The sequence below is a fragment of the Thunnus albacares genome, chromosome 6 (assembly GCF_914725855.1).
Source record: "Thunnus albacares chromosome 6, fThuAlb1.1, whole genome shotgun sequence".
NCBI classification, from domain to species: Eukaryota; Metazoa; Chordata; class Actinopteri; order Scombriformes; family Scombridae; genus Thunnus; species Thunnus albacares.
The window spans coordinates 12,240,211-12,255,900 of record NC_058111.1 but is presented as its reverse complement, the minus strand read 5'-3'; the positions used below and the strand labels follow the sequence as shown (position 1 = coordinate 12,255,900).

The 15,690-nt window shown below is 41.7% G+C and overlaps 1 protein-coding gene across 2 annotated transcripts; it reads right to left on the bottom strand.

The window, feature by feature from the left end:
- Positions 1-288: 288 nt before the first annotated feature.
- Positions 289-14,393, bottom strand: wdr81 (WD repeat domain 81). 2 transcript variants are annotated; one of them, XM_044354071.1, is made up of 12 exons: positions 14,185-14,393; positions 12,771-13,279; positions 8,720-12,276; positions 8,529-8,636; positions 8,156-8,355; positions 7,838-8,019; positions 7,399-7,564; positions 6,074-6,239; positions 5,105-5,935; positions 4,853-4,998; positions 4,503-4,685; positions 289-1,493 (listed from the first exon to the last, which is right to left on the bottom strand). In XM_044354071.1, exons 2-12 carry the CDS (start codon positions 13,130-13,132, stop codon positions 1,167-1,169), a joined length of 6,228 nt encoding a protein of 2,075 aa, XP_044210006.1. In that variant the 5' UTR covers positions 13,133-13,279; positions 14,185-14,393; the 3' UTR covers positions 289-1,166. The 2 variants fall into 2 exon arrangements, with proteins under 2 accessions (XP_044210006.1, XP_044210007.1); XM_044354072.1 differs by lacking the exon at positions 14,185-14,393 and adding an exon at positions 14,072-14,177.
- Positions 14,394-15,690: the final 1,297 nt, after the last annotated feature.

Genomic DNA, 15,690 nt, shown 5'->3' with positions numbered 1-15,690 from the left:
CATTTCACTGTAAGCCACTTTTTTATTGATTTATATATTTTGTTGGTATTTTCTCAACATATTCATATGCCGTTACATATAAATGTTAAAATACAAAATTGTTTATCTTGGCATTGACTGTTATATGTTAGCTTTTATAGTCAGAAATTAGAAAGTGGTAAGTCTAACAACTGGCAAACACAGTTAAAGTGGCATCTGCTTGGACTCATTCCCAGCCCCAGTAAAATGCTGCTACAGGTTCTGACTTCTAAAGCAAGATCTTCTAAACATGGTTTAGAAAACTCCAAAGAAACTTCAAGTAATTTATTAGTGGATAAAAACATTCAGTCTTTAAAATCCGAGTGAGAATCTTAATGTTACAATTCAGGCCATTCTTGTGCAGGAGAATAAAGGCTGTGCATCAGAAATTTACTTTAGTATGCAACGTCAATTGAAGGTCTCCACTCTGAGAAGATGCACCAAGACTGTCAACAGAACAGTGTACTTTTATTGTTCAGGATGTATAAACAATCTATTGTGAAACAACTCTTATGAAATGCAGAGTAATGCTAACACAAACAAATGATTTGATCTACAAATACTGCATAGTTTAATCAGTGCATTGGATACGCATGTATTCTAACATCAAGGGACATGAGAGGTGAGGTCGATGTATTTTTGGTGTTGGTATGCATCTATTTGGAAAGTGTAAACACTACATAAGAACCATGTTTGGTTCCACCTTCCTGAGCACGTCTTCTGATTAATTCTTTTGAACAGAATAATTGACCTAGTCAAAAGAATAAATGATCCTGTCAAGATAAGAATTATACTATCTATACATCTATAGGCAAAAATCCTTTAAAAAAAAAAAAAAAAAAAAAAAAAAAATCACAGGATTTACTGTACATGATGAATGTCAAAAGTGGCACACTTTTCCCGTCCATCAAATTTGGTCAGTGCCAACAGCCAGAGTGGCAAGAGTCAGTAGACATGAAGCGTATGGAATGCCTGTACTTGTGCTGCCTCATTCAAAAAGCAATTTAGAGGGACTGACAACCTGCCCTACCAGTACAATTGATCTCAATCACATGAGAGGGACAGAGAGAGCTCAGACACTTGGTGTCTTCACGAATAAGACACAAGGTCAGTGATAACAGTGTTAAGTGTAGCTGGGAACCACTGATTTAAGCTAATAACCGGATGGCGCCGTTCTCAGAGCCAAGCAGCAGAAGCCTCTTGGTGGGCAGGACTGCCAGGCTGGTCAGAGTTCCACGGAAGTTCTCTGAGCTCAGCTTTGTGCTGCTAACAGGGCTCAGGGAGATATCTGCCATTGAGTACACCCCGATCTTGTTAGCCACTGTTCCGCTTACAATCTCTGAACCATAAAGATCAAAGGCATGGATGGGGTCGGACTGCGACTTGTACTGGCGAAGAGGCTTGTGCTCCAGATCTTTCCACACAGCGAGTGTGTAGTCCGTGGAGGAGCTGATGACCAAGTTCCCTTCTGCAGCCTGAGAAGTGAAACACAAGAAATGAAGTCACCAACTGTTGATGTCATCAGTAAATGTCTACTAATAAAGCAATGCAATTATAATTTCTTTGTAAATACCATGATATTTGAAAATATAAGAAAGGAATAAGTGAACTGAGAAAATGAGTCACTCTTTATTTTGTTAGAAATTGGAAATAACCTTGATCACTCTTAACCACATCTGCTGCAGACATCATGCATTGGTTTTAATACACATGCTGGTGCTGTGTATTTTTTTTAACATCATTTGTATACAGTAGGCTTCACTAGTTAAGCTTCCCAGTGCACAAGCCTTCAATAAAGTACTGATGAAAAACAGAGATTTTTGATTGGAACACTTTGAGCCAGTGAGCATTCATGACAGGAGACAAATGTCAGCACACAACAGTGAAAAGTCAAAAAAAAACTGGAAGTATCTTTGAGCTGAGGCTTAAATCATCAAAAGATGAAACTGAGAGGAACTGTAATCCAAAGAGTTCCTGCAGATAGTACACATTGTGAAATGTATTTACAATAAAACAGAAAGTCAAGCATTTCACTTATAATTGCAAACTTAAATTTAAAAAACAAACAAGATTCTTCTAAAAAAACTGAAATGATTTTAATGATTATTTCATGTTAAAATTCTTAAAAACAGAGACATGTGGCTCGCATATTCAGAGATAGATCAGGCCAAAGCATACAACTATGTTTGCTTATACCTATTTATCACTCATATTGTCGACAGTTTCTGACTAACTCAACCACATAGCCTGAGATTAAAATATTTTACTTTTTAATTTTAATATTTTACTTGCAGTGCTTTTGTACCCACAAACTTGGAACCTTTAGTTGTGAGAGAGCTCAGTTTGTTTGATAATCTTTATTTATTTCAAAATGAATTACAAATAACATAAGATAATGAACAGAGATAATTTGTTTTTTTTGTATTTTCCAACTTAAAATGAAACAGCCGCTGGTTGTAATTATAAGCGCAGGAACTGAGAGGAAGTCTGAGTAATATGAATGTACCAATGAGAACCACTGTGCTCTTTCTAATGAGTAACCTGTGTCCATATTTGCCTAAACTTGTGCTTTTAAAACTAGAGATACAATCCTTGACCTAATTTGGGGTTAAATAAAGTTTGCTCATCCCTTGCGCTCTGTTGACAACAGATGTGCTGGGTACAACTTTCACCATCCTCTATAGTGTCTACGCCATCGCCTTTGGGGAATGTCAAAAAAAAAAAAAAAAAAGCCACTTAGCTGATCTTCATAAACATTTCTCACATGACTACTGAAAACTACAGCCACACCTTCTGGTTTGAGTATGTGATATGAACCAGGAAAACATTAACAGGCTCTTATAATACTGATGTCAAGTTTTTACATAGATGATACTATGCTATGTCTAAATTTAAAAAACACTGATTCATAAATATAATTATATGAATGTACAGTATCACAACAGCAGTATTCCTCTTCCTGACAACAGCAGAGACAAAGCATTTAATAACACGCCTGTTTTCAATTTTATCAGGGGCAGGCAATGTGGGTTCTGCACTCTCTGTGATACCACGCTCTCAATTTGCATCACAAACAGGTCAAGCATTAGCGTAACATTATCTAATAACCCATGTAGACAACCCACCAGGAAGTCAGGGTCAGACATGTGCATGTAATGTGGGTCACTCTGTGAAAAAGAGTCAACACAAGTGACAAAAGTGACACAAGTGATAAGTGATTAACCGTCTGACGTGCACAGAGTGGGCGGTGATTTACGTGGTTGTGGTCATCCAAAGGTGTCCACTGTTTACCAGAAAGCCATTCTTGATTTCCTTCCCATCAGACTTTGCTGGTTGATGCACCAAAACTTACAACAGCAGTAAAGGAGGATTATATAAATATTCTCCTCCTCTGACCCTCCCATCTAGCTGCTGTAAAGTTGAAACATTTAAGGTAATACGGCTCATAATCAGGATGAATTACTTGGGCTACATTGTCCACCAAATAACGTACACAAGAGATTTTTAAATAAACACAATTAACATTAATTGTATTGGTGTAGTTTGTATTAAATGTTCCTCAGAAAGAATTAATTTTGCTGACAGTCCAAGTGTCACAACATAAAGCCCTGTTGTACTGTATCTGATGGTATGCATATAGTGCCCCTAAACCCATGCAACCCTACTGCTGAACAAGTAATAAATTAATTTTGGTGAAATTGTCCACTGTTTCAGGCTAAATGTTTATCTGTGAGAATACGAAGTTTGGCCACAGTGTCACAGTGTCAGCCCAGTGGTAGGAAACACACATTGAATATGGGTACTTAGTGTAATGATGATTTGAGTTAGTGTCAGCCTAACATTTGCTTGAGGAAACAATTGTTGATACATTTTCCTGTTTCATATCAAGGCCTGGCTGACATACAAAGCCTACAACAAATATTCAGTTTTCACCCACTTGGAAATTTTCATATTTTCATTGTTTTACAAAACTGAATTGTAGTGGGAGTAATTCCAAAAATTCCAAAATTTAAGTGTGGGCTGCCAAACAGCAACATTTATAGTGTAAGAACTACATTCATATTTTTTCTTTTCAAAACATCCAAATGTCTTTGTTGTTTTCCTTTCCTTCTTTTACCTTTGAAGACTGTTGGGCATCTAGTTATCATTTTAAAACAGCCTAACCACATTTTTCCATTATTCTGAAATAACTCATTTATTTATTAACACATTTATTACAACTATAAAACAAATATTAAAATTTCACCATTACTGTAATTTAAATACATATATTGCAATTTCTTTAATTGCTCTAGTATCTCTTTCAAAAGAATACTGTAATAAGAAATGCACTTGTTGGCTGCATCACTATGGTTGTCAACAGCCATGCCTTCATGGAATCTGTTTTACTGTCACTGATAATTCAAAAAGCAATGACTAGTCCCATTTAATCATACAGACATAAGGTTAAAAAAATACTACACACACACACACAGAAAGTATACCTTCATTTGGAGGATATCTCCCTCGTGAGCTGGCCAGCCCCTCAAAACAAGTCCTGTGCGTGCGTCTAGCAGAACAATGAAGCCAGATGAGAAACCTGCAGCCACAGTGCGCCCTGAAGGGCTCACAGCCAGGTAGCGGATGAGCCCAGCACTCACATTGTTGTATGCCAGACGGAATTCATGCTGGGGATACAAGGTAACATTTGTCACTGTCAGGTCTGAAATAACTCTATAGTACAGAGGTGTAAAAAGTGCAAACATTTTGTAATGTAAAGTAATAATAATTTGTGGATGCTTTATCATGTAGGTCAATCTATCAATCTCTAGAGCTTGCTAAATGAAATTACTACCTGCAATCCTGGTTTGCGAGGATCAATGAAGCGGAGAACAGAATCTGCACTGCCATAAACAACACTGCAGTGTGGAGCTGGCATGGTGGTGACAGCTGTAATGGGATTCTTCCCATCCACAGCTTCATACGAGCGGATCTGCTTACCTAGGGACAACAGAAGACAGTATGTAATTACTAGACATTAACCCTATGCACACTGACATTATAAACTATTGTACAATTATAAGCATTAGCAAAGGTGCTGCCTAACCTGTATACTGGTCCCACAGGTGCACAGTACCATCACAGCTGACTACCTCCTGTAAAGTCTCTAGCTGTCCAACATAGAACACTGACTTTCGATGCTCGTTATACGTCAGCCTGGGCTCTACCTCTTGTGTTCCATCACCGTGGTTATAGAGGGGCCAAAGCTTCACAGTCTTGTCTTTACTACCAGAGAGGAAGTAATCCTCCCCTGCCAGTGGTGCCAAACACTTTGTGGTACCCGAGTGACCCAGGAAGCTCTGCAGACGGATCTGGTGGAAGTGGAAATGTGGATCCTGCTGGTTGAGGCCGATCTCGTACTGCCAGTAAGCCAGCCAGTTGCCCTGCAGGGAGCGACCACTGCGAGGGAGCTCCTGCTTCAGAGCGCTATCCTCTGGGGTGGGGCCTGTCACCCAGGCGGAGGAAAAGGAAGCTGTGCCAACAGATGGAGTGGTGAAGGTGGAGGCAGCGGTGATTATAGGGGTGGTATGGCTAGAGCGCCCCCAAGAGTTGGCCAAGCCCAGGTTGGGACTACTACTATAATCAGTGTCCCGGGACACTTGGATACGGTTTCCTACCAGGTGGCTCCCAAACGTGCCCGACTCAGGGAGGGAGTCTCCCACTGGAGTAGAGCTAGTTGAAGGTGCAGGGAAGGGGCTGCAACCCATACGTCTACTGAAACCAGGAGACAGACCCATGGAGGAAGGAGCAAGCTCCACCCTGGATGCTGCTGTGACATTCGCCTCTGGGCTCCCCCGGCTCAAACTTTGTTGGTAGGACTGGGCCAACTGCCAGACCAGCTCGTGGTTGGGAACCAGTTTCCGAATTGCCATGTCACCTGCAGAAAATACAATAAAACACTAATGTATACCACTGAGTGTAAAATATATTTGATTTTACAGAAGAGTTTACTGTCTTCTTTCTGCTGAACAGGACATTTTGACAAGTATTTGACACAGGATGAGGTGTTTCTTACCTATGAGGCAGTTAAAAGGGATGTAGGAGGCATGGGCCATCTCAGAGTTAAATACAGTTTGCAGTTCTTCCAATACCCCCAATTCGTATGTCACATTCGTCTCTCCAGGTGTGCAAATGTCCACCACTGTGACCTCTCCCACAACTCTGCGAGGGGCGCTGTCCAGCTACAGTGTAAAAGAATCAGTCACTACATCTGTGCATTTCCAATTTCATTTCCAAAAAAAATAGACTATTATAATAAACTTTTAAATGATCCGATGCAACAAGAACAACCATCCTGCCGTGCTCACAAATGCATGTAATCTCTTTGTCTGTCAGACAGTGCGTATTCCAAGTTTCTGTCTCTTGTTTTGTTTTCATTCATATTTTCATCTGCCTTTATGTTATTTGTTTTCATAAAACTCTTTGTGACAGATCTGCTTGTTGAAAGTGTTCTAGAAATAAACGTCACACTTGTCAGTCTTTATATCAGGGATGCAAACAGGCAAGGGATAAAAAAGGTGAGAACATTGCCTGGATAGAGAAAATCTGCCACAACTAGGGGATTCCGGGGGTATGCTCCCCCAGGAGAAAATTTTGAAACATTCGCTTTACATGCTCATTTCTAGTTACTTTTAAGTATATTTGCCTCTGTCTGAAAACTAATTCTAATAGCCATTATGGGTTAATGGGTAGATGTTGGAGTCTTCCACTATCAGAAATGTGATTGGTAAAATTCATAAAGCTTACATCTAGTCTATATGCATAATTACATATGACAAGTAACATAAATGCAAACATGAATTCAAACATTTGTCTTTCTTTACTATAATAAAACTATGAAAAAATAATGCTACTACCAAGGAGGAAACAACAGTATTAGTATTACCATAATACTCTGTTGTTTAAAATACATATCAAATAAACTTAGATGTCCATTATTGCTGCGTAACACTTCATCTTACCCGTATCCTGGTGTGAAGTTTGAGGTAAATAGATAAGCAGGGATGAAAACCACTTACTTAGCACTTGTATAAATCAAACAGTTAGTCATTTTGGTGTTGTTTGTTGTTTTGCTGTTGTCATTGTTATGCATGAGATGCCCTTCAAGATGTGCATAAGAGACTCCAAACTGCCTAATTGAAATTCTGTGCTCCAAACCAAGGATTTGTATTGCTGAAATTAAAATGAACCAATTCACCTCAGATCTACACGAATCTTAAGCTAGGTGACCTATTTTGATCTCAAAATGGTGAAATTTTGCTGAAAAGTGAGGAGTTTGCATCTGTTATGTGTTCTGTGTGTGTTCTGTGTGTGTGTGTGTGTGTGTTTATGTGCATATACCTGGGGCTGCAGACAGTGCAGCAGAGAGAAAACAGCAAAGAAACGGCGCAGAGTGTCAGCCATATGCTGTTGCACCATCTCTCTCCCGATGCGTAGACAGATGAGAGCCATCAAGCTGAGTGTCTTGACACAGACGGCAGTGCGTGTCTGCACCCCGCTGGGGAACCTGAGCACAGCAGAAGGGGCAAAACCAAGCAGAGGATGAATGACAGATCTATTGCACCAGGTTTTCTGATATATTTTATTTCAACCCAAAAATGAAAAAAAGGAATTGCATTTTTCTTTAACACAAAAATATGGACAAGGAAATATGGACAGCTCCAAATGTGAAAAGCACAAAACGAATTCCAACATTTCACATTTTTATAGAACCCTTAGGCACTGCCATGAGTTTTGCGTCAATATAAATATGTGTGGTGTGTGGCTGAATGTTATTTACCCCATACGGGGGGTGGTGAGCAGATCCAGTAGTGGCAGAAGCACATCTTGGTTAATCTTCATAAGCATGTCCATCAGAGTGGTATCAGAGAGAAAGACAATGATCTTCTGCGTAAGCGCAACAGCTCCAAGCAGACTTGCCTCCTTCCGTGTGTTGAGACGCTGTGAAGAAGGTGGAGACACCTGGAAACATACACATTTGAAAAAAGTGGAAAAACAAAGGCATTTTTTGTAATATTCATAAACAAGCACAGTAGTAGTTAAGACAATTCCTTTCCCCCAAGTGTACATTCTATTTTGTATGGTTACCAGGTCTTACCAGATATCCTATGTAAGGCAGATACTGGTAGGTGAGCACAGGTTCTCCATAAAGTTGGGCTATGTAGATGAGACAGTCCAGTACAGGCCCTGCTGTCTGGTCACCCACCACTGGTTTCTTCTCATACACGCTGCCCATTCCCACACCCTCCAGACTGCTCTCTTCAGATGCAGTGGCCACAAACTGGTGGTTCTCAATCCCTTCAGGTGGAAAAAGAGAGAATGGAAGTGTTGACAAAAACATAAACAGTTAATATGTGAAATAGTTTGGAAAATATTGCATGGTTTCAAGAATACTGCCAAACATCTAAAGTGTTGGAATACTATGTTAATATATAATTGGGATGATTCAATTTTTATGTTAATTTACGTACCAATGTAACAATTAGTGAGCAATCGCAGCAAATTTCTGGCCACGTATCGAGATGTCACTGTTGGTCCAAGCTTTGCAGATAGCCATCGAACTGTTTTGCAGACTGTATCTGTGTGTGGAGACATAGTTAAAAACATTATATACTATCAGGCAAAACAAACAAATGCTTTAAATAAACCATCATTTACTCACCTAGAAGAATCTTCTGCTCTTTCTCCTCAGATTCCTCTGATGGATCATGGTCATCTTCCTCCTCTTGCTCTCCCACAAGGCCTTTCTCCGTCTCTTCCAGTGCCATTCCATTCACAAATTCTCCCTCTAGAGTGGCAACAGTGGCTCCTGAAGCTTCTGTGCAACCAGAAAGAGTGAGCTCTGGGTTTGGCACAGTGGGGTCATCTGTTCCTTCTTTACCCTCAGTCACCTCCTCTTCCTCCAGCTCTCCTCCCTCCTCTCCCTCACTGGCCTGTTTCAGATCCTGGGTGCTGTCAGCTGATTTAAGACTGGCTCGATCCCGCATTGAGTCTCCATCGCCCAGTGAGAGTTCACTTGTGCTGCTTTTGTCGCTTAGCTTCCCCACACTCAGAGACTCTTGGTCTTGATCCTTGGCTACAGAGTTCTGGCTCTGCTGTTTTCCTGCTCCACTGTTGACATAGAAGCCATTCTGAAAATCCTCTGCCTCTGTGAGGAACACCTGGTCACTGAGACTGATTCCAGAGGAGTAGTCAACCAGCCCTGTGTCTCCCACCACCCCAACTCCCCCACTAGCTCCACTGCTACCTCCCATGTCTCTGCTAACAGACCCTGATGATGGCCGCACCTCACCACACTGAAAGTCTTCTTCTTCTTCCTCTCCTAGGTTACAGGTGCCACTCCTCATCCCTTTACAAGCTTCCCCGCCAGAGCCTGAGATGCAGCTTTCAAAGCCAGTGATGACCTGTAGCACATGGGGGAGTAAACTGGACAGAAAGGCCTGCAGGCCGAGCCTCACAATCAGCTGCAGAATGAAACAATCGGTGTAGAGATAGAAACGTCCTCGTAGGCAGTGAGGATTTTCATATACATTGATTAGTGGCTTCAACAGGTATTTGCTTGCATTTCTGGGACCCAGCACTCTAGAGATGGGCTCAAATAGGTACCAAGCAGCATACACAGCAGTGGATTCCTCAAGCATGAGGGCTAGAATGAACGGCAAGAGAATCTCAAGACCCTCAGCTGTGATGTTACCTCGCAAAAGTGTCTCCAACTGCTGCCACAGGTGAAAGACCACATCTCTTCCTTGAATGCTACATGTAGTCTCCATCTTGGCATGGTAGGAAAAGATAAAACGATGAAGTGCTGGAAAATAGGAAGGGAAAGGTAAAGGGGTGATGATTGAGTTCAATAATTGGCAGGGGTTTGGGGGAGGGAGGCCATCACAGATGGGGTCGTACTTGAAAAGGAGTGGACATGGGCAATCTGGTACTTCTCTATGTGCTATTCCAGAGTGCTTCTCTATTAGCAGCAGCGTCTCAAGAGCATGATGTAAAGACAGTGGCACATCACGGAGGCTGGCAGAGCATAGCTTCATAACAGCTTGGAAACGCTGTCTGAGGGGGGCGCCTGGTTTCAGTCCTCTCAGTTTGGAGGAGTAGAATATCTCAGCAATGAGAACACCAAGAGCCTGCATATCTCTTTGGTACAGCTGCGTAAGAGAGGGTAGAGACTCAATCATCGCACCCTCTCTCGTGCATTCACTAGATCCTGGAGGATGCCATACTTCTGCGTGCAGACTCTTAACCAGAAAATTGTTCAACTTCTCCAGTTCTTCCAAAGGCTGCAATGGGTTGAAGCCTTCAGGGAGGATGATCTTGATTTCCTCTGTATTGGTGGTGGTCACACTCCCCTCCCCATGTTTTTTGCTCAATGGCCCACCTCTCTGTAACATGGAACTGCGTAAACCAGGACCCAAGCCGCTTGTGAAATCACCAGGGAATGAACTTGGGGACTGGGACACAATAAGTGCTGTGTGGTCTCCTCCCATCTTTCCTCCCGCCGTACTCATGTTTGGCAGTGGCACAGAGCAGGACACAGAACTGGATGAGCCAGTGGATGCTAATGAGTCCAGAGCCTCTGTACCTTGTTCAAGCTCTTCATCTCTGTCTACCATGGTCCAGCCACTGGATTCGCACCCTGTAGACTCTGGCACCATTCCATCCACAGTGTCAGCCACTGTGTCAACTTGTGGGATATGTAGAGAAGGCACATTAAGAGCAGCAAGACCGAGGAGAGGAGGTTCTGCTGGGGCATACTGGGAAGGTGATAAGCGAGGTGGGTGAGGCTGGTCAAACAGCTGAACCACTCCATAGGTAGACAGATTGGTGTGGTTGTCCACTAGGTGCAGGCACACATTCTTGGCCTTGACAGCTTCTTTACCTGACAGCTTATAGCCGAATGTGAGGTCTATCCAGTGATGCAAATGCTGGGACACCTCTCTGCTCTCCAGAAGGCGCCGATGGACCTCAATAAACTCTTCACAAGACTTGCACCAGGAAGGCACATCCAGGTCTGGCATGTCAGGGTGGATTGAGCGGAAAATGGAGGGATCTGTGTAGAACTCAGGTATGCACTCATCAGGAGTCCAGCTCTGCATGCGCTCCATACTGGCTGGGTACTCATTAGGCTCCCACTGGGATCTAACATGGCTGCACAACACTGACTTGGGTGTCTGCCGGGCTTTGTAGACATAGTATGTAATGTCTGAGAGCACATCAGATATGTGATGAGGTACATGAAGGTGGTCAGACTGTCCAGCACCGCCGGCACCTACAGAGCCACTGAGATCTCCACCTACGCCGCCTCCTCCTACCCCATTGCCCACTGCAGCTGCCAAAGCCTCTTTGGTCATCTCATATGTGAAGTCCAGCTGTTTATCCCCCTTGTTGAGCCTGAACTTTGACCTCCTGAGGTCCCGGAATTTTCCAAATGGCACAGTGAAATCCACCACCCATGGCAGCACTGGGTGGTAATTAGGGTCTCCCTCTCGTCTCCCTGCTAACCTGTTGAGTTCCATCAAGTAGCGAAAATTACTGACTCGTCCATGGACCCAGTCCAGGACCAATGTCTTGAGCTCATCAAAGCAGTCTTTGCAAAGTCTTTTGTTCTCTTGGCTCACACATGCATTTTCCCTTGGCAGGACACTTTTTGGCACTTGTCTGCCAGTAACGTCATTGTTTGCATCCCCTTCTGTCCCCAGTTCCTCGTAATGGGCTAGGTTGAGCTTGAGACGGCTGCAGAGCTGCTCATCTACTGCTATGTCCAGCAGGGAGAGCTCTCCACAAGACAGACCTGCTGCGTGACATGCCTCTAGGGCTGTTAGTAACTGGTAGAGAATGAACAACACTTTGGCATGGCTGTTAGCGAGCTTGGCTGGGCTGAAGGAGACAATATCATGGAGTGAATACTGCGTGTAAGGTAGAACCACGTAGAGCATCTCTGCTGTCTCTAGCAGACACTCTGCAGAGAGAACATTAGGACATAGATGGTCTGAATGAGACTTGGAAAAGCAAGATGAACTGGTTGGCAAGTAGTTTTCTTTCTCCTTCTCTCTGGCTGGAGAAAGGGATGGTGACACTCGGTCAGATGAGATGAATGTGGAATTGAAGAGCTTCTGTAGCGCATGACGCACTGCATCTACAGCTGCGACATGCATCTGCTCATTGGCTCCTGCATATGGCTGCACAAGTTTGTAATGAGCTTCACGCCACAGATTCCTGAAAAAATAGAAAATGACAAAAAGCTGATACATCACTATTTCAACCAAATTTTACCCAATAACTGCATCTGTTTTTCTCTATTTTGGGTATTTTAAACTCATACATATATCTAACACGTAAAAAAGACATTAAAGTTTCTAACAAAGCAATCAGTTTGAATTTTTGAATATAGAAACCTTTGACAAGCAAGAGTTAGAATCCAAATGTTATTAAGAGTACATGATTATGCAACCCTACTGAGAGTGAATGAGAAACACTTCCCTAACTCTAGCAGGTAGGGATGTGATTGAATAAAGCTAATTTTGATGTAAAAACTAACAGAAACTTTGTGGTTATTTTCCCCCAGGTACCTCAATAGCAACACAGAACACCTTAAATATAAATAATTATATAGTAACTCTCTGGGATGACTTCAAACAAAGCTCTACAACAAATGTAAGATAACTAGAAGAGCCATATTTTGCAGCCAGAAATTAAAGTATGTACAGTACCTGACATTGTGTTGTGACACATGCTGCATGGTTTTGTTATACGAATCCTTGGATGTTAATTCCATTTGTTGATGGCATGGGTCTCTGGCCAATCTGTAGCTAAGCTTGCTTTTCCTCAGGCCCTGTATGCACACTCGTGTCCAGCCAGGAGGCAACTTTGCTTGGGAACATTGAAGGTATGTGCGGATTTCTGCTTCACTGATGCTGTCAAAGCGGGCGCAGCGCATCACCCTCCTGTCCCTGAGGCCCATCAACCAGCGCGTAGGAACAAGGGCTACAAGCTCCCGGGGACGGGGTCCTGGACCTTGTTGCCGTCGGTCAACCCCCAAGTCTTTCTCTACTGCACGCATCAGCCAATCCATGGTGAGTATCCTATGTTTGTTCAGAGGTGCACACCGTCTAGTTGCATTCACCTTGCCGTCTTCCACTGAAGATGACTTTCACACATCCATGGAGGAAGGAATCCTGAACACCGAGGTCAGACTTAATCTCTTCTCCAGCCTGTCCCTCTGAGAAAATCATTGGAAAGCAGAAGTGGATAACAACCTCTTTTGTAATGTTTTAGAAACAAAACTGCTCTAATGAGACAATTATTTTCTACAGAAAAGAAGAGTAAGTTGCTGTAATGAAAGAGTGATGTGATATTGGTAAATGCACATGACTACTTCTTCCTCTCCAGGTCCCTGAAGTTTGAGCCCAGCTCACATGACTGAGCTGTCTCTTCCCCATCTCACATCTCTCGTTGCAAAAAGCCGGCAGGTTTATATAACTTTACCTGAGACTTACATACAAATGAACACGTCATCTACTCAGTACTTCATACTAAACTGAAAACGTACGTGACTTATTTGTTTTTTACCACAAAGACCCAAAACGGTCAGTGGTTAGAAGTTTGAATAGATTTCGTCTGGTTAGGAAGCTAACGTTAGCTGGCTGTCAGGGATACAATCCCCAGAAACATGAAACCTAAAGCAAAACTATAAATACTGTAAGCTTCAAACAAAAAGTACATGCATCTAATTTAGCTATTGAAAGCCTCTTTCACGATATAAATGTATAATAGTGACAGTGAGGAGGACGCTTTAAGAGGTTTTCTGACTATTGGGGAAGTAACGTCAACTTAACGCTAACAGTTAGCTAAACTGGCTGACATTACAACACCTAACTAAAGCATGCAAAAAGCCCCCTTGCAGCTACTGCCATCACTGACACACTGATAATTACTGATTACATGTAACTCCACTGTAATTACAGAACAACAGCCATCAACAGCAGCACTTTATAATTCATGTTTAGCTCACCTCTCACCACTTGTAGCAGTTGACAGCTAGCTAGCTGTTATGCTAACGGTGCACAGCCGGTTTCAAGCATTATGACCTTTGTACAATATTAACCATAAAAATTGAGGACATACTGCGATGCGACGTGTACTCGCTCCATTTCCGAGGTTTACAGATGCGTGTCAGCAGACAGACGACAGTCAGTCAGCCCAGGATGTTTTGTTCAGTGCTAGTTGGAGCCATGTTTTAGAAGCGACATCTCACGTGACACAACACCAGCCCCATCTCATGTGATCTGCTGCCCTGCAGCTGTAAGACTGTAAGACAAGGTTGCTTCCCCAATAACCTGCAAATAACACTGAATTAACCACTAGAAAGGGTTTTTGTGGTTACTAGATACAGCAGTAGATAGTCAACCGTACTACGTATTGACAGCCACAGTTTAAAAATAGAGATACACAAAGAGACATTAAAAAACTACTGTATGTCATTGCTCATGATCTGGCGAATAGTCATTATTTCACATTTTGCTGGCAAAAGTCTTGCAAAATCTTACTTGAATCAAAGCAAATAAGCATATGCAAAATATACTCAAATTATCAAAAGTAAATGCGAATTTTGCAGGAAAATGCCCCCTGTGAATATTATATTATATGTTACATTCATTATATTAATACTGATGCATTAATGTGTTTATATGTGTATGTATACATATATATGTATCTGTGTAATAACTAGCATTTTAATGTTTTAATCTTAATGTAGCCACTCAAGGTGGAGCTCATTTGAACTTCTCTACACAATATCGGGTAGTTACTTTCATCTATAACGATGCATCATATTTTCTGAAATAATCATTTGTTTTGCATGTAAAATCTTAATCTGCAGCTGTCAAATAAATGCAGTTGACTCAAAAGTACAACAGTTGAATGTAGTAGAGTAGAAATATAAATAATCAAGAAGTACCTTGAACCTGTAAATCCAATGCTTTAGTAAGAAAAAAAAAGTTACATTCCATCACTGCAATTTAGGAACCAGAACATTACAGATCTACCTATAAGTCAAGTGCACTGTAAATCTCTGCTATGTTCAGTAAATACAGTAAGCACTGCTAATACTAGTGAATGAGATGTAGTGAGAATACTCTCCACAAGGTGGCATTATGTGTGTATATCACAAACTGGTTATGTAGCAGTGATCCTGTAAGTAAAACACAGGCAGTGATTTAATGTTCTTCTCCTTTTGATTTGGTCTCTATTGCCTTAAATGCTGTAGCTTGCTTTTTGAGAATAATTTCATCAAGTACTCTGTTCACCTCTTTGGTATTCTGATTCAATATATTGTTGTCATGTGGGCACTACTGATGGCTTCTAGCCAAATGTAATCACTGTTTCACTTATACAAATTTGGCAATATGTAGTTATTTAATTTAGAAAGTTTATTAGACGTAATTATGTGAAAACAGGCTTCATCATAGAAAACTGAAGTCTTTCTGTGGCTCATTTGTCAAACTAGACTACAGTGTCTTACACAAAATGCTATATATAAATAATGTCTTATTTAAACAGAAAGTTTTCTATTGATATTTGATATAAACTTAAGGAAAGTTATATGTCACAAAAGTATCCACATAATACATG